Here is a 20,337-nt window from a genome sequence, read left to right as displayed (position 1 = left end):
ACACTCTCACCAGCTTCTGAGTGAGGTGTTTCCCTCTCAGATTCCCCTTAAATGTTTCACCTTTCACCCTTAACACAAAATAATCTGCAGATTCTGGGGTCAAAGCAACACTCACAACACGCTGGAGGAACTCAGTGGGTCGGGCAGCATCCATGGAGACATCAACTCATCGTTTCTCCAGCGTGTTGTGAGTGTTACCTTTCACCCTTAACCTCTGATCTCTAGTTCTAGTCTCACCTAACCTTGAAGGCAAACCTCATTTCACTGTATGTTTCAAAATATATGTTGCAAATAAAGCCAATTTGGTGACTGGAAACTAATCTCGGGAAGGAGTATAATAATCAGCAGATTTATGGAATGATGGTTCACGTTAAATCCTCTCAAGTTCCGTATTTCCAGGTGTCCACGCAGAAACCGTTCACAGAAGACGAGCTTTCAGTAGCAATTGCATTGGCAGACAGCGTGCCTCCAAAAGAGTTTTCATGCCCAGTGACCCGGGGTCAGTGTTCAATAAAAACCCTCTTCGAAGGGCACGTGCCCAGCAGCTTGTGGGAGGGAGCAGCCCAGAACGACTCTCTCCATCTCCAGGGGACTTCCAGGTAATTTTCCTTCATCTCCACACTTCTGCAAAAATGAATGAAGAAATGATTTTCCTGCAACTCAAAATGTACATTAGAATTAGGACAGATTTAATATCACTGACATATGTCATGAAATCTAAACATGAGGAATTCTGCAGATGCTGGAAATTCAAGCAACACACATCAAAGTTGCTGGTGAATGCAGCAGGCCACACAGCATCTCTAGGAAGAGGTACAGTCGACGTTTTGGGTTAGACCTGACGAAGGGTCTCGGCCCGAAATGTCGAATGTACCTCTTCCTAGAGATGCTGCCTGGCCTGCTGCGTTCACCAGCAACTTTGATGTGAGTTGCTATGTCATGAAATTGTTGTTTTGCAGCAGCAGTACATTGCTATTAGTATAAATTACAATAAAAATTTGTATTACGGTAAACTACATTAAGAAATACTGTATATATGAATTTAGTCAGTAGTGCAAATGGTGAGATAGTGTTCATGGATTTATTGTCCATTCAGAAATCTGATTGCAGAGGGGAAGAAGCTGTTCCTAGATCATTGAGTGTGTGTGTCTTCAGGCTCCTGTACCTCCTCCCTGTTGGTATCGATGAGAAGAGGGCATGTCCTGGGTGGTGGGAGTCCTTAATGATGGACGCCAGCTTTTTGAGGCATCACCTTTTGAAGGTGTCCTCGATGCTGGGGAGGATGGTGCCAGTGATGAAGCTGGCTGAGCTTACAGCCCTCTGCAGCTCTTTCCCATCCTGTGCAGTGGCCCTTCCGGAGCAGATGACGATGCAACTGTTCCAAGTGCTCTTCATGGTGCATCTGTGGAATTTCATCCGTTTGTAATTGCATCAGCATGTTGGGCTCAGGATAGATCCAGAGATGTTGACACCCAGGAACTTGAAGCTGTGGAATTATGGGGGCTGTATGGGGAGTGGGTTTGATTGAAGTGGCCTTACTAAAACCTTTTGTACAATGTCAACTGCTTCAGTGCAGTAGTAATTCGATGGTTCTATTCCCAAATACAACATTTCAGTCAATGCAACTTCCATCAAAACTCTAAGCTTAGATCAACTCCAGCAATCCGGAAAAGTGAGTTCCATGAATCCATATGACCATAAGACCATGCGATGCAGGAGCTGAATTAGGGTATTCAGCCCATCGAGTCTGCTCCATCATGGCTGATTTTTTCTTTATCTCACTCAATCCCATTCTCCTGCCTTCTCCCTGTAACCTTTGACACCCTGACTAACCAAGAACCTATCACCCTCCACTTTAACCATACCCAATAACCTGGCCTGCACAGACATCTGTGGCAATGAATTCCACACATTTATGTCCCTCTGGCTATAGAAATTCCTCCTCATCTCTATTTTTAGGCTTCCCTCAGGTCCTAAACTCCCCCACCACTGGAAACGCCTTCTTCACAGCCACCCTATCCAGGCCTTTCAGTATTCGATAGGTTTCAATGAGACACCGCCCCTCATTCTTCTGAACTTCAGCGAATACAAGCCCAGAGACATCAAACATCCCTCATACACAAGAAAATCTACAGATACTGGAAATCAAAGCAACACACACAAAATGCTGGAGGAAATCAGCAGGCCAGGCAGCATCTATAGAAAAGAGTAAACAGTCGACATTTTGGGCTGAGACCCTTCATCAGGACTCCTCATACGTTAACCTTTTCATTCCAGGAATCATTCTCGTGAGCCTGCTCTGCACCCTCTCCAATGCCCACACAGCCTTTCTTAGATAAGGAGCCCAAGTCTGCCCACGATGCTGCAAGTGTGGTCCGAACAATGCCTTATAAAGTCTGAGCTTGAATCCGTTGAGCTAATGTTGTGCAAGTCTCCAAACTCAATGCTGAACATTGTTTCCTATTTTAACCGTTGTCTCTGGCATTTAGTGAGTAAGGTATTAATCCCGTAGAACTCCAAATGTCATGTGTTTGACATTTGAGTGTGTTGAAGCAACATTTAATGAAGGGCATCTAATGTGTACCGAAGGAAAAACTACACTGCAAGTTACAAATGAGCTTAATTGGGCACCATTGTTATAATCTGTGAAGTCTCTATAATTGGCAAAACTCCAACTGCATTTGCTAACGGCACTAATTGGTCCCTCTCTGTTGGGGTTAGTGGGTGGGGTAGGGAATGCATTCCCCATGGTGGGGCAGCATTGTAGCACACAGTGGAGTCAGCAGTTAGCACAACACTGTTACTATGCCAGCTACCTGAGTTCAATTCTCGCTGCTGTCCGCGTTTTCCCTCTGACCGTCCAGGTGCTCCAGGTTCCTCCCATCTTTCAAAGAGGTTAGAGTTAGGGTCAGTAAACTGTGGGCATTCTATGTTGGCGTCTGAAGCATGGTGACAATAGTGGGTTGTCCTCAGCAAAGCACCGAACTATGTTGTTTGTTGACGCAAAACAATGCATTTCATTATATGTTTCGATGTACTTGTGACTAACAAAGCTAGTCTTTATCTCTAGATGAGACAAATTAAGTGTTGGGTTAGACTAGAACGTAGAGCATGTAACAGTAGAGCACAGTACAGGCCATTCGGCCCGTGATGTTGTGCTGACCTTTTAACATACTCCAAGATCAATCTAACCCTTCCCTCCCACAGAGCCCTCTGTTTTTCTATCATCCATGTGCCTGTCTAAGAGTCTTTCAAATGACCCTAATGAATCTGCCTCTACCACCACCTCTGGCAGCACATTCCATGCACTCACTGCTCTGTAAAATACTTAATTCTGTGATTCACCTATACTTTTCACCAGTCTCCTTAAAATTATGCCCCCACCTATTAGCCATTTCCACCCTGGAAAAAAAGTCTCTGACTATCCACTTGATCTATGCCTCTTATCATCTTGTACATCTCTATCAAGTCACCTCTCATCCTCTTTCACTCCAAAGAGAAAAGTCCCAGCTCACTCAAACTATCCTCATGCTCTCTAATCCAGGCAGCATCCTGGTAAATCTCCTCTGCACCCTCTCTAAAGCTTCCACATCCTTATAATGAGGCAACCAGAGCTGAACTCAATGTTCCAAGTGTGGTCTAAGCAGGGTTTTATAGAGCCAAAGCATTATCTCGCAACTCTTGAACTCAATGCTCCAATTAATGAAGGCCAACGTACCATATGGCTTTTAACAATTCTATCAACCCTCAAGATTGCACACCATCTTGGAGTGACCTATGGACGTGGACCCCATGATCCCTCTGTTCCTCCCCACTGTTAAGAGTTCTGTCATTAACTCTATATCTTTACCTTAAAATTCAGCCCTTACACTTACACTTTTCCGGGTTGATCTTCACCTTCCACTTCAGAGCCCAGCTCTGCATCCTGTCAATTCCATTATAATCTACGACAACCATCTACACTATCCATTAACTCCACCAAACTTCATGTCATTTGTAAACTTGCTAATCTTCCCTTCCACCTCCTCATCCAAGTTGTTTATAAAAACACCAAGAGAAGGGGTCCCACAACAGATCCCTGTGGAATACTGCTGCTCACTGACCTCCAATCAGAATATCTACTATCACCCTCTGCCTTCTGTGGGCAAGCTAATTCCAAATCCACACAGCCAAGTTTCCCTGGATCCCATGCCTCCTGACTTTCTGAATGAGCCTACCATGTGGAAACTTGTCAAATGCCTTCCTAAAATCCATATGCACCACATCTGTTGCACTGTCTTCATCAATTTGTTTTGTAACTTCCTCAAAAAAGGCAATCAGGCTTATAAGGCACGAATGCCCCTCACAAAGACAGGCTGACAATAGACAATAGGTGCAGGAGTAGGCTATTCAGCCCTTCAAGCCAGCACCACCATTCACTGTGATCATGGCTGATCATCCACAATCAGTATCCTGTTCCTGCTTTATACCTTGTACCTTATACCCTGACAATTCCTAATCAGCCAATGCTTCTCCAAATGCTCACAAATCCTGTCTCTAGGAATCTTCTCCAATAATTCTCCCACCACTGAAGTAAGACTCATTGGTCTATAATTCTCAAGGTTATCCCTACTCCCTTTCTTGTACAAAGGAATAATATTTGCCACCCTTCAAACATTAGGTATTAGTCCTGTGGTCAGCGAGAATGCAAAGATCAACACCAAAGGATCGAGGATCAACTTTACTCACCGTATACGTTTACATATATTAGGAATTTGCTGTGGTGTGTTGCTCAGGCGTGGCTTGCAACAAAAAGTAGCATTCAATGGTTCAATGGTTCAAATAAAGTCAGAGAATGTATACAGTATACAACCTGAGATTCTTACTCTTTGCAGACATCCTCAAAACAGAGAGAAAAAAACTCAAAGAATGAATGATAGAAATGCATTAGAATGCACTAGTGAGGGAGTGAGATACCACTCCTGCAACAAACAAGACGGAAACCGGAAGCTCGCTGCTCCAGCGTTCCAATCTGCAGTGTCACTTCTCTGAGCCTCCTGGCTCGGAGACCAGCAGAGTCTTGCTCACCATCGAGAGACAGAGAGATTGCTCGGGTGCCGGGGCCTTTGACAGCGGTGTACACCGCCCACTGTCTCGACGTTTCAATCTCCCGTGATGCTCCAGTTGGCAACGTCGGTGAGGAATCAGGTCATCCACAGGAGCTCACCCCGAAGGCACCGGTCTTCCAGGCCCCGCCTGAAGATCCCAGACCGCCAGGCCGCTAGGTGGATTCCGAGAGTGCAAACCCACTGCCAGTGAAGAACATAGTTTGAGTGTCAGCTGTAGATCACGGACTCCTACAGGAGCCAAGCCACCTTGAAAAGGGGGAAAAAAAGCACTGTTTTCTGGATGATCTGGTAGAACTGGAGGAACTGCTAACTAGAATGGTTGATCAGATTAACTGCCTGGCTGAAGACACTTCTAACATGGCATGCAGTTTTCGTTTTAGTATCCCGATAGCACTTTCCAGAAGAGAGTTTTTGGAACCGCCACCTGCTAAGTTACATCTGTCCAGCACTAGGGACTTTACTATCTCAAAGTTTTTTTCTGAATTTCCGCTGAACAATCCCTTCAATAATTTTGTTTTGAGCATGGGGATGGCATATGTAACACTGTTAGAGTGCTAGTGGTTGGGTTTCCATTCCCGCTGCTGGTTGTAATGAGGTTGTACATTCTCCTTGTGACCACTGGTCTCCCCCTGGATGTTCTTGTTTCCTCACATATTCCAAAGACTTACTGGTTCAGGCTAAAGAGTCTGGACATGCTATGTTGGATTGTGTTGGTTGTTTACTTCACTGTATGTTTCTATGCAGAGGTGACAAAATAAAGCTAATCTTTAATCTTTAATCTCTTTAACCATGTTTTGTTTCTCTGCAGAGAGATGGAGCAGGCTCGTACATGAACTTCACGGGGTCGAGCCTCGGTGGGAAGATGAGACCATCCTTGCTGCATCAGAGCTGTGTCTCAAACAGTCAGGATTTGGAGTCCTCCCAGCTGCATTGTAGCACTCAGCAGGGACCCTCAGCGAGGGGCATGTCGCCCTGCGAGGGGAGCCTCACCTCCAGGTCATCTACAGAAAGTGCGTCCTTTGGCAGCAGCACCGAACCTGGTGAGACAAGGCGCTGGGACGTGGAGGGTGGGTGGGTGAAGTGGGATGAGGCAGCCAATGGGAGCCAGGGGTTGGAAGATTCTGGAGTCACAGGCTGAGAGTGGTGAAAAAACACAAAAGGTTCTGCAGATGCTGGGAATGTTGAATAACTCATACAAAATACTGGAGAAACTCAATGTCAGACAGCATCTTAGAATAGAAATTAACCAGAGGATGGTGGATCTGTGAATTTCTTTGTCACAGGCAGCTGTTGAGGCCAAGTCAATGAGTATATTTAAAGTGAAGGTTGATAATTCAGGGTGGCAAAGGTTATGGGGAGAAGGCAGGAAAATGGGGTTGAGAGGAATAATAAATCATCCATGATGGAATGGCAGAGCAGACTTGATAGGCTGAATGGCCTAATTCTGCTCCTATATTGTATAGTCTCACCTATGGAGGAGAGTAATGTATCTGGCTCTATCGCCACCTCTAGCAGGACATTTTATACACTCATCACTCAGTGTAAGGAACGTATCTTTGACATACCCCTCAGATTTTCCTCCAATTACCTTAAAATTAACCCTCCCCCGTATTAGCCACTTTCATCTGGGGAAAAAGTATCTGGCTATCTGCACGATCAATGCCTCTTCTCATCTTATACACCTCCATCAAATCACCTCTCATCCTCCTTCTCTCCAAAGAGAAAAGCCCTCGCTTGCTCAACCTATCCTCATAAGACTCACTCTCTAAATCTCTGGTAAATCTCCTCTGCAGCTTCTCGAAAGCTTCCACATCCTTCCTCTAATGAGACAGGCAGAACTGAACACAATATTCCAAGCATGGTCTAATCAGAGTTTTATAGATCTGCAACATTACCTCACGGCTCTTGAACTCAATCCCCCAACTAATGAAGCCAACACACCATATGCCTTCATAACAACCCAAACAACTTGCATGGCATCTTCGAGGGTTCTATAGACATGGACCCCAATGTCCCTCTGTTCCTCCAACATGCGAAGAATCCTGTCATTAGCCCTGTACTGTCAACTTATATGTCTTTGTTATAACAATAAATGTGTTCCTTGTGGCTCGAGCTCTTTCCTGATCCTTTACAAGCAGCCCATTGTCAGTGACTCCCCTTTGTTCAATATTAGCTCATATTATGTGAAGAAGCAGGGTTCACCAGTCAAACACAAATAGAATACTAGAATCAAATAGGCGAGGATCTGCCCTTCAAAATTCAGGATTCAATAGAGTTTAATGTCACTTCCTGTATACAGTGTAAAGAGAATAAAATAATTCTTAGTCTGGATCCGATGCAGCACAAAACAAAATCACAGAAGATAAAGAACATAATAATAACAACAATTCAATAAATAAAAGTACATAAGATAGCTTATATATATAGATTGATTGTATGTTCATAAAGTGACATAAGGTGACTGACCGGAAATAATAAAGTAGTGGGTGGAGATGTTGATCAGCCTTACTGCTTGGGGAAAGTAACTGTTTTTGAGTCCGGTGGTCCTGGCGTGGATGCTACATAGCCTCCTCCCTGATGGGAGTGGGACAAACAGTCCATGAGCAGGGAGGATGGGATCCTTCATGATGTCACTGGCCCTTTTCCGGCACCTTTCTGTGTATGTGTCCTTGATGGTGGGTAGGCTGGTGCCGGTGACGTGCTGGGCTGCTTTGACTACCCATTGTAGAGACTTCCTGTCTGCCTCAGTGCATTTTCCATAACCAAGCAGTGATGCAGCTTGTCAGGATGCTCTCCCCTGCACATCTGTAACACAGAAAACCTACAGCCCAATACAGACCCTTCGGCCCACAAAGTTGTGCCGAACATGTCCCTACCTTAAAAATGACCTGAGTATAGACGTGCATAGTCCAGCTCTCTTCAGCCTCCTCAGAGAGTTGGTGAGCTTTCTTGTCTGTGTAAGATTTGTTCAGGGACCATGAGAGGTAGTGCAGAATGAAGAGTGTGTGTAAGGTGAAGGGGGAATGTGTAAAGATGCGCAGGGCAAGTTGGGTTATTCACTCTGGAGCTCCTCAGGCTGATGGGGATAGAAGTTTCTGAACGTGTGAGAAGCAAGCAGGCAGGATCCTCTCCTGGAGAAGGAAGACTTTGTGCTATCTATCTATCTATTTATTGAGAAACAGCTCAGGACAAACCCTTCCAGCACTACGAACCTCTCCCCATCCACTCTTTTGAGGCCATTCAACATTCGATAGGTGTCAATGAGGCCACCCCTCTTTCTTCTGAATTCCAGTGAGCTGAGGCCAAGAGCCAACAAACGGTCCTCATATGATAAGCTTCATAAGGTCTGGATCCCATGGGAGGAAAGCACATATCTTATTGCGGGATGCGTTTTGTCTTTTCTGCTGAACATTGTGGGTATGCCCTGCTGAGCATTGTGGGTATGCCCTGCCGAGCATTGTGGGTATGCCCTGTTGGCACCAGAATGAGTGATGGCACTTGTGGGCTGCCCCCAGCTGATCCCAAAGTTGTGTCAGTTGTTATCACTGTGATAAATAAACCTGAAATTCAATCTGAACCAATTCTGAGAGTTAATAGACAGCTCTTAACGTCAGCAAGGACATTATACGGAATCTCTAAAGTTCACGGAACACGTCAGAAAATCACACATAAACTGACTTCTTATTAAATGCCGAGGTTTCCCGCAGGAGCATTTTAATTTTGCATTTGTGGTTATCTGCTTTGTTTAGGGAGGAAGGCTTTGTCATGAAATAATAACAAGTTTATCAGACGTATCAATTTTGGATCAGGCCAGGGAGATGCTTTGTTGGCTGATTCTGACAGAAAAGCAGCTCCTTTTGTCACGTGGACATCTCAACACATGAATGCTGCCAAGGTCTAATTCGCATTCACTGTTGATTGCAGAAGGCTATTCACAATTGACATGGTTGATCAGACACATATTTATTAATGCCTTAATGGCTCAGTCCCACATGCCCCAAAAGAGTTAAAGATGGATGCTAGAACTTATAAACTGGTATATGAATAATTAATCAGGAATATGCGTTGGGTAGGTGCAAACTGAATGTTACCCAGCTTTTAAAAAAGTGAAATAATCAGCAAATTAACATGAGGAGTGAGGTAAGATGCCTCGGCTCAAGATTTTCTTCTCTGAATTTTGATTCTTCAGATTAATTTTTAAAAACCAAATTGAATTCCTGCCTTTTTTATGTACAGAAGTCACTGTGATGTGAGTCTTGGGGAAGGAATGTCTGTTTGCAGTTCACTGAATTACGGATTCAAAGTATGTGCGTGATAAACTGTCTGAGATTTGTCAGACTACACCATAAGAGTTGGGGGCAGAATTGGACCATTCAGCCCATCATATCTGCTCCAATCCCTTTGTTGAAGGACTGAGTTCAAGAAGCTGCTGTGTTCATTACTGGGGGAACTGAATTCAAGAGCCACGAGGTAATGTTGCAGATGTATAAAACCCAGGTTACACCACACTGGCAATAGTATGGTCAGTTCTGGTCACCCCATGATAGGAAGGATATCGGAGTGTGTGCCTTCGGGCTTCCGTACCTTCCTTCCTGACAGTAACAATAAGAAGAGAGCACGTCCTGAGTGGTGGTAGTCCTGACTAATGGATGCCGCCTTCCTGAGGCACCATTGCTTGACGATGTCTTGGATACTAGTACCCATGATGGAGCTGACTATGTTTAAAACTGTCTTTATAGTCATAGTCATAATCAAACTTTATTGATCCCGGGGGAAATTGGTTTTCGTTACAGTTGCACCATAAATAATAAATAGTAATAAAACCATAAATAGTTAAATAGTAATATGTAAATTATGCCAGTAAATTATGAAATAAGTCCAGGACCAGCCTATTGGCTCAGGGTGTCTGACCCTCCAAGGGAGGAGTTGTAAAGTTTGATGGCCACAGGCAGGAATGACTTCCTATGACGCTCTGTGCTGCATCTCGGTGGAATGAGTCTCTGGCTGAATGTACTCCTGTGCCCACCCAGTACAGTATGTAGTGGATGGGAGACATTGTCCAAGATGGCATGCAACTTGGACAGCATCCTCTTTTCAGACACCACCGTGAGAGAGTCCAGTTCCATCCCCACAACATCACTGGCCTTACGAATGAGTTTGTTGATTCTTTTGGTGTCTGCCACCCTCAGCCTGCTGCCCCAGCTCACAACAGCAAACATGATAGCACTGGCCACCACAGACTCGTAGAACATCCTTGGCATTGTCCAGCAGATGTTAAAGGACCTCAGTCTCCTCAGTAAATAGAGACGGGTCTGACCCTTCTTGTAGACAGCCTCAGTGTTCTTTGACCAGTCCTTTAGCTTCTTTTGATCCCGTGCATATGACAACAAGATTGATTTCTCCAACTCCCTTCCCTCATCCTGGCCCTTCCTCTCATCTCTTCTCAGCTGCCCATCACTTTCCCCTGGAGACCCTCCTCCTTCCCTATCTCCCATGGTCCACTCTCCTCTCCTATCCGGTTCCTTCTTCTTTCAGCCCTTTACCTTTTCCACCTATCACCTCCCAGTGTCTTACTTCATTCCCCTCCCCCATCTGGTCTCTCCTATCACCTGCCAGCTCGGCCTCCTTCCCCTCGCTCCAGTTTCTCATTCTGGCCTCTTCCCCCTTCCTTTCCAGTCCTGACGAAGGGCCTCGGCCCGAAATGTCAACAGTTTATTCTCTCCATAGGCCTGCTGAGTTCCTCCAGCATTTTGTCCGATTACCAGCATCTCTTGTGTTTTCGACAGTGATGTTGACTTTGTCGAGTACATGAGCCATTGTAATAGTCACGCCATTTCAAATTAAATGAGAGGGGGAAATTGACGAAGAAAGGAAAATAAATGTAAATTAGTGTCACAGGAGGGATTTGCTAAAGCGAGGTCAGGCTTAGAGGAAATCACCAGAGAAGCTGGATGAAGGTCGGGCTTGTGAGAAGGAGGTGGGGTGACACTGTAGGGAGAGGTTGTGTTTATTAATATGAATCATAGGTAACCCACAGGAAAGTAGCTGAGTTCTAATCTTCCACAGCGTGCTCATGGTTGCAAGCTATTGTTCTGAGTAACAATAGGATATGCGCAGAGAATCTAATTAGTTATAAAATGCATCTTTTATGTGATGCACTTGTTTTAATGAGACACTTCTCTTTAATAGTGTTGAGAATTCAACACAATTGGAATCTAGACAGGGGAAGTGGTGGAGCTGCACTGATTTATTGTGGTTATAAAGTACGGTCTTCGTACGCCCGTTGCTTGCCTCTTCGTGCAGCTGGTATTGTTTATGCTTCTGAGTACAAGAATGAAAGAAAACAGAAGGCTGTCATCGTGGAAATATATGCCATGAAATACTTCAGAGATCACTCTTCTCTATTCAGCATTAACAAAAAAAAGATTTTTAAAAGATCAGCTTTATTTGTCATGCGCACATCAAAACATGCAGTGAAAATGCATAGTTTGTGTCAATAACCTAAATTGTGATTGTGGACTGCCCAAAATGTCTCCGTGTGTCTGGCACCGATACAGCACACCCACAACTCACTAACCTAAACCCGTACGTCTTCGGGACGTGGACGGAAACTAGAACGCCCAGAGAAAACCCTCAAGTTCAAGGGCAGCGAGGTAGTATCACAGCTCACAAAGTCTCCGGTTGGTTCACACCTGGACTATTCCGATCACTTCGAGTTGTCTCATTATCGGAAGGATGTGGAAGCTTTAGAGAGGGTGCAGAGGAGATTTGCCAGGATGCTGTCTGGATTAGAGAGCGTGTCTTGTGAGGATAAGTGGAGTGAGCTTTTCTCTTTGGAGTGAAGGAGGATGAGAGGTGACTTGATGGAGGTGTACAAGATAGTAAGAGGCACAGATCGAGTGGACAGACAGAGACTTTTTCCCCAGGACAGTAATGGCTAATTTCAGGGGTCAGACTTTAAAAATGATTGGAAGAGAATACAGGGGATGGGATGTCAGAGCTAAGTTTTTTACATAGAGAGTGGTGGGTGCGTGGAAGACGCTGCTAGGGATGGTGGTAGAGGCAGATATGGCAGGATAATCGGCCATGGTTGGCAGCTCATCTAGCAGAGGAAAGCTCTGTGTCGGACCTCCACTGTGGGCCAAAAGGCCTGCACTACACTGTAGTGTTCTACGATCTACGTTGAGACCTTCATATTACGCCAGGTGCAGAATGAGCCAGCATAAGGAATCTTTATCCTTTTATGCTTCCTAATGGATAAGAATTCAAGGAGAGGTCCTCACGTCAACACCAAAGCCCAGTACCTGGGACACTGAAAATCTGAACCCAAAAAAGACAGAAATATTCAGCACATCACTTTGATAACTGGTTAGAGCCGTACAGCACCATAGCACAGAAGCAAGCCCTTTGGTCCATCTGGTCTGAGCCAAGCCGCTATTCTGCTTAACCCATCGACCCACAGTTGGATCATCCAAATGTTGATATCGAACCCAGATCTACCACTTCCTCTGGTGGCTTGTTCCACGCTCACACCACTCTCTGAGTGAAAACGCTCCCCCTTAGTTTCCTCTTAAATATTTCACCTTTCCTACGAACTCTTCTTAGTCTCAGCCAAACTCATTGGGAAAAGGCCCACTTTCATGTAGCCTATCTATACCCCTCATAATTTTGTATACCTAAACAAATCTCCCTTTATTCCACAAGAAAGCAGCAACCATCATCAATGACCCCCACTATCTAGACTATGCTCACTTCTTACTGCTGCCATTGGGTACAAAAACCATCAGGTCCCACACCGCCAGGTTCAGGAACAGTTATTACCCCTCAACCATCAGGTCCCACACCGCCAGGTTCAGGAACAGTTATTACCTCTCAACCTTCAGGTCCCACACCGCCAGGTTCAGGAACAGTTATTACCTCTCAACCTTCAGGTCCCACACCGCCAGGTTCAGGGACAGTTATTACCCCTCAACCATCAGGTCCCACACCACCAGGTTCAGGGACAGTTATTACCCCTCAACCATCAGGTCCCACACCACCAGGTTCAGGGACAGTTATTACCCCTCAACCATCAGGTCCCACACCACCAGGTTCAGGAACAGTTATTACCCCTCAACCATCAGGCTCCTGAACCAGAATGGATAACTTTCTTGTGATATCATTCTGGAGGGACGTTGTATCATTTTTTAATGCATGCACTTCTAAATGACAATAAACGAGGACTGAGTGTCCTCATAATCTAATCTAACCACTCACCTGAACTCTGAACTGATTCCACAACCTACAGGCTCACTTTCAAAGACTCTACAGCCATGTTCTCAGTATTGTTTATTTTTAATTGCAGAATTGTCTTCTCTTTTGGTTGTTTGTCAGTCTTTGTGTATAGTTTTTCATAAATTCTGCTGTATTTCTTTATTTTTCTGTAAATGCCTGCAAGAAAATTAATCTCACATTCTCATTATTATTTATTTGTTTGTTTATTAATTAATTATTAACATTATTTGCTTTTTTGTGCTTACACAATTTATCTACTTTTGCACATTGATTGTCAGTTTGTGTGTAGTTTTTCATTGATTCTATTGTGTTTCTTTGTTCTACTGTGAATGCTTGCAAGAAAATAAATCTCAAGGTTGTCTATGGTAATTTAAACGTACGCTGATAATAAATTTACTTTGAACTTTGAGCTCATTCTCCTGCGCACCAGTGAATAAAGTCCTAACCTATTCAACCTTTACCTGTAACTCAGGTGCTCAAGTTTCGGCAACACCTTGCAAATCTTCTCTGTATTCTTGCAGTCTTATTGATATCGTGACCAGGGTTTGATGAGTCACTTATATTCATCTCCCTCCAGTAAGACTGATGAAGCTACCCACTACTCCACTCAGCAACATCACAGGGCCACTATCCATAAACCTACGAAGTTTTATTGAATTGACTCAACAACTTTATATAAAAGGAGTTTATTCAAACTCACTGTTAGTAAGGATGTGGCTTGCAACAAGATTTAATTAACAGCGATAAAACATAATAAGCTAGCTTCAGTCCATCCCTGCTGTGCACTGAGTGATCTGATTTAACAGCCAGTTAATCTAATTGGGGTGGTATTGGTGACAGACATTGCGAACATTAACTGGTCTGGTTGGGAAATTACAGAGATCTGAAATCTCTGAGAACAAAGCCAGTCACAACATGGTGCAGGGGGCTGGGCTCAAATTAAATTCTTGGATGTGGCTTTAGGCACTGAAGTCTAGATGTCCCCAACAGAGGCTGGAGACAGTTCTCCATCTGCCTGAGAGCCTTGTGACTATCTGAAGGGAGGAAGTACAGTGCTGACTGTTCCGTAATAAATCTGCTGGAAATCTTCAGCAGATTAGGCTGGATCTGCAGAGAGGGAAATCGAGTTAGCACAGAGACACACAACACTGCAGTGGCGTTAAATGCTTATTGCTTTTCTTGCGAATACTGCTTTTGTTGCATTTTGATAGAAGGAATAAATGCGTAGACTATTTTCTAAATAGGGAGAAAGAATCAGAGGCGCAAGGGGACTTGGGAGTCCTGGTGCAGGATTCCCTGAAGGTTAACTTGAAGGTTGAGTTGTTGGTAATGAAGGCAAATGCAATCTGAGCGTTCATTTCGAGAGGACTAGAATATAATAGCGAGGATGTAATGTTGAGGAATTTTAAAGCACTGGTGAGGTCTCACTGGGAGTATTGTGGGCAGTTTTGGGCCCCTTATCTAAGAAAGGATGTGCTGACATTGGAGAGGGTCAGAGGAGGTTCATGAAAATTATTCCAGGAATGAAGGGGGGTATTATATGAAGAGCATTTGATGGCTCTGGGCCTGTGCTTGCTGGAGTTTAGAAGAATAAAGGGGGGGGTCTCATTGAAACCTATCGAATATTGAAAGGCCTAGACAGAGTGGATGTGGACAGGACATGTCTTGTAGTGGGGGAGTCGTGGACCAGAGGGCACAGCCTCAGAATAGAGGGATGTCCATTTAGAACAGGGATGATAGGAATTTCTTTAGCCAGAAGGTGAGGAATCTGTGGAATTCATTGCTACAGATGGCTATGAAGGCCAAGATATTGGGTATATTTAACATGGAGACTGACTGGTTCTTGATTAGTAAGGGTGTCAAAGGTTATGAGGTGAAAGCAGAAGAATAGGGTTGCGTGGGATAAAAAAATCAGCCATGATGGAATGACAGAGCAGACTTGATGGGCGGAATGGCCTAATTCTACTCCTATGGTCTATATGGAAACGATTATCTTATTTCTGTTCTCAAAATCAATGGTGCATCTAATATAAGGCAGAGATTTAATTTACGTTACATATAAATTGATTCATTTCTCACGGAGAATATCAGGAAATATTAGTTTGTTTCTTTAAGAGGATATTTGTTAAACTAGTGGTCTAGATATACATAAATCAATAATTCCACTGTCATTAACTGGAACCTAGCCACACACACAGGTCATTCAAGGAGTTTGGGATTACTCAACACCGTACTACAGAGTACTGTGAGATTCCTTCACCAATTAACCCAATATCGGAGAGACAGTAGAGAGGGTTCAGAGGAGGTTCATGAGAAGGATTATGGGAATAGAAGGGTTATCATATGAGCAGTGTTTGAAGGTTCTGGGCCTGAACTTGCTGGGATTTAAAAGAATGAGGGGGGATCTCATTGAAACATATTGAATGTTGAAAGCCCTTGATAGAGTTGATGTGGAGAGGATGTTTCTTATGGTGAGTAGGTGTAGGACCAGAGGGCACAACCTCAAAATAGAGGGATGTCTATTTAGAACAGAGATGAAAAGGAATTTCTTCAGCTAGAGGATGGTAAATCTGTGAAATTCATAGCCCTCAGAGGCCAAGTCATTGGGTGCATTTAAGGCGGAGGTTGATAAATTCGTGATTAGTCAGGGCATGAAAGGTGACGGGGAGAAGGCAGGAGAATGAGGTTGAGAGGGAAATGGATCAGCCATGATGAAATGGTGGAGCAGACTCGATGGGCCAAATGGCCTAATTCTGCACCTATATCCTATGGTCCAATTCAATGACAAAGCCAAAGTCAATTTATTATCAAGGTACATATATGTCACCATATATTACCCTGAGATTCATTTTCTTCCAGGCATTTACAAGAAGATGAAGAAATACAATAGATTTTTATGAAAAGCTATATGTAAACAATTCACATACAGGATGAGAATATCATGGAATGATAGAATTCTTTGCCTCAAGAAAGATGATTCAGCCCGAAAGCACTGAATGGTCTAGGGCCAAAATACATCTCTGATCTCTTGATGTATTACAAACCTTCCCGAGATCACAGGTTGTCTGGGACGGGTTACCATCCCCAGGGTCAAATCTAAACATGGTTAGGGAGCATTTAGTAACTCTGCTCCACATATCTGGAATAACCTTCCAGAGGATCTGAAGTCTGCCCCAACTTTAAGCTCTTTTAAATTGAGGCTTAAAACTTTTCTTTTTGCTGTAGCTTTTAATTAGAATGTTCTGCACTGTAAATTTTATTTATCAAGTCTATTTTTGTGTGATTTTATTCTCTTATATATTGTCTGAAATTTGATGTATGATTTTTATATCTTCTTTTATGTAAAGTACTTTGAACTGTCTTGTGTTTGAAGAGTGTTATCCAAATAAACTTGCTGATGAACTTTCATCATAGCTGAGGGGTAACAGTTTTAAGGAAGTATGAAAGCAATCTTTTTAAAAATTATTATCTGCTTTCCATTCTCAGTGTCATAAAATATTGCAGCACAGAAACAGGCCACTCGGCCCATTTAGGGAATGCCAACCTGGTCTTCTCCCTAGTCCCATCTACCAGCACCTGAATCATAGCCTTCCATACCCCTCTCATCTACATACCAGTCGGAACTTCTCTTAAATGTTACAATTGAATCTGCATCTACCTTTTCCACTGGCAGCTTGTTCCACACCTGCGGGGCCCTCTGAGTGAAGAAGTTTCCCCTCAGGTTCCCCTTAAGTCTTATCTTACTTTTCCTTATAAAGTAATTTCCCTTATTTTTAAAGGGAATCTGGAGGGGATTACTTCAATATTTCACCTGTCACCTTGAACGTATGACTTCTAGTTCCAGTCTCACCCAGCCTGAGGGGAAAATGCCTGCAAGCATTCACCCTGTCTCTGCCCCTAATAATTTTGCATCCCTCTATAGGATCTCCACTCTTTCTCCTATGCGCCAATGGATCAAGCCCTAATCTCCTTGATGAATGTCCACCTTCCTCAAAGTATTTTTTTAAATCTTATTTTTATTTTCTTCTGTCATATCCTCACTTCACCTGTCTTGGGAGCTTATAGGATAACTATTATGGTAATGAATTTACTATTATAATACTATATTTTATTATTACATTATATAATCTTAAAAAAGGAAATCCTACAAAAAGCAGTAGATACAGGCAGTCCATCACAGATAAAGCCCTCCCCACCATTGAGAAACCATGGTTACAAGAAACGTTGTCACAGGAAAGCAGCATCCATCATCAGGGACCCCAGCACCCAGCACATTCTCTCTCTCACAGCGGCCATCAGAAAGAAATATAGGAGCTTCAGGACTCACACCACCAAGTTCAGGAACAGTTATTACCCTCAACCATCAGGATCTTGAAACAAAGGGGATAACTTCATTCAACTTCACTCGCCCCCTGTATATGTTCCCACAACCTATGGACGCACTTTCAAGGACTTGACATCTCATGTTCTCGATATTTATTGCTTATTTATTTATCATTATTATTTCTTTCTTTTTGTACTTTCACACTTTGTTGCCTTTTGCATGCTGGTTGAACACTCAAGTTTGTGCGGTCTTTCATCGTTATTTTTTCTATTATGATTTATTGTGAATGCCCACAAGAAAATTAATCTCAGAGTTGTACGTGACGAGATAAATGTACTTCGATAATAAATTTACTTTGAACTTTGACACTTGGTTGGTCCTGTTTGACACACCTGGTAATACACTCTGTGGCCTCCTGTACCTAATCAAGTGGCCACTGAGTGTACGTCCGTGGTCTTCTGCTGCTGTAGCCCACCCGCTTCACAAAGTTCGACATGTTGTGCATTCAGAGACACTCTTCTGCACACCACTGTTGTAACTCATGGTTATTTGAGTTACTGTCACCTTCCTGTCAGCTTGAACCAGTCTGGCCATTCTCCTCTGACCTCTCTCATTAACAAGGTATTTTCACCCACGGAATTGCCGTTCACTGGACATTTTTTTTTTCTTTTTCAGTCCATTCTCTGTCCGCTCTGGAGACTGCATTGAGTGAAAATCCCAGGAGATCAGCAGTTTCTGAGATACTCAAACCACCCCATCTGGCACCAGCAATCATTCAATGATCAATGTCACTTGGATAACATTTCTTCCCCATTCTGATGTTTGGTCTGACCATGTCTGCATGTTTTTATGTATTGAGTTGCTGCCAAATGATTGGCTGATTAGATATTTACATTAACGAGCTGTAGCACAGATGTACCTAATGAAGTGGCATTAAGTAGATAATGTTATATTCTAATATTATTATATTATATTGATAATTGACTTTGACTGTGACACATTAGATTAGCACATCTGTGGATTTGTCTGCATTTTAATATCTCTTTTGAAACACTATTTCTTGAATCTTGTTTTTAGGATATTTTCACGATCGATCCTCAACGCTCGAAGACGAGCCATCATTTGAGCTCCAGGGGCAGTCACAGATTTGTAATGCAGACTGCCTCCAGAGCAAGCTCGATTGCAAGGCAGTCATTTCTGGGTTGCTCTGCGGCAAAGTCACTGAGTGGGAAGTCACGTTCGATCTTCAGTCACTTCTTAATCACCGGGCAAACTGTAAGACGTCCCAGGAAGACTTGTGGAATGAAACAATCCACCAGCTGGCAGCCAAGTCGCTTATCCGGGACTTTGAGCAATTGGCCGAGAAAGAGACTGAGATAGAACAGGGTAAGGACATGAAGGGGTCATAGAGTCGTAGAACAGGACAGCACAGAAACAGGCCCTTTGGCCCGTCTAGTCCATGCAAAACTATTAGTCCCATCGATCTGTACCCAGACCATTGCCTTACATGCCCCCCCATCCACATACCCATCCAAATTTCTCTTAAACGTTGAAATCAAACCTATATTCACCACTCCCTCTAACAGCTCCTTCCACACTCTCATCACCCTCTGAGTGAAGAGGTTTCCTCTTATGTTCCCCTTAAACATTTCACCTTTCACCCTTAACCCATGACCTTTATTCCTAGTCTCACACAGCGTCAGTGGAAAAAGCCTGTTTGCGTGTACCCTATCTATACCCCACATAATCTTGTATACCTCTATCAAATCTCCCCCAATTCTTCAACGGAATAAAGTCCTAGCCTATTTAACATTTCCCTAAAACTCAGGTCCTCAAGAGCCGGCAATGTCCTTGTAAATTTTCTCTGCATTGACTTGTATTGGATAGGGAGAACTCATCTCTACATGATGACCATAAAGAGAACAATCATTTTTCAAGTTACGGAAGGTTGTGTTTCTAAAAAGTGCTTTGTCAAGTAAAATTCCGTGTTGAAATGGCTGGTCAAAAAGTTTTATTTCTGTTACCCTCACTGTGCATGTAAACACAGCTATGCAGTGAGCTAAACAACTTACCAAAAATGACACAAGATGGAAACTTTCTTTCAGGGTTTTTAATGAGAAGATGTTTTTGCTTGCTGCATAGTTGTGTCCACATGCACAGCATCTGCAGGACCTCTTGTAAGTACAGTGGATTCCAGTTAATTGGACCATTGGTTAATTGGGGCAGTCACTTATTTAGGACAATTCTTAAAGAACAAAAACTTATTGATAAAGAAAGCCTGGATTCCTTTCACTTACTTGAGACACTATGCCACTAAATTGGGTCAGGAGATTGTTGCTGCAGTTTCTAACTAGCATCAGTCACATGGCTGCTAAACACTACATCATACTTAGAGTGAGCAGTTTTTAAATAGCGTCAGTGGTATGTGTTTGTGTTCAAGAAACAGTGATTTTTGTCACTGATAACAACCTAGATAATAATTTAGTTTGAACAAGTTAGGTCTTTATTCTTTGGAGCATAGAAGGTTGAGGGGGGACTTGATAGAGGTGTTTAAAATTATGAGGGGGATTGATAGAGCTGATGTGGATAGGCTTTTTCCATTGAGAGTGGGGGAGATTCAAACAAGAGGAC

At 43.4% G+C, this 20,337-nt stretch overlaps 1 protein-coding gene across 1 annotated transcript in view; it reads left to right on the top strand.

The window, feature by feature from the left end:
* vwa5b1 (von Willebrand factor A domain containing 5B1) overlaps nt 1-20,337 on the top strand; it is a 126,642-nt gene that overhangs the window by 67,674 nt on the left and 38,631 nt on the right. Inside the window, exons 13-15 of the mRNA XM_072244953.1 lie at nt 400-599; nt 5,917-6,148; nt 18,784-19,092. Of these exons, the coding sequence (XP_072101054.1) occupies nt 400-599; nt 5,917-6,148; nt 18,784-19,092 (741 nt within the window). The remainder of the gene's footprint in view (nt 1-399; nt 600-5,916; nt 6,149-18,783; nt 19,093-20,337) is intronic.

This window comes from Mobula birostris, chromosome 27 (assembly GCF_030028105.1).
Source record: "Mobula birostris isolate sMobBir1 chromosome 27, sMobBir1.hap1, whole genome shotgun sequence".
Classification (NCBI taxonomy): domain Eukaryota; kingdom Metazoa; phylum Chordata; class Chondrichthyes; order Myliobatiformes; family Myliobatidae; genus Mobula; species Mobula birostris.
This window is presented reverse-complemented; position numbering and strand designations above follow the sequence as displayed.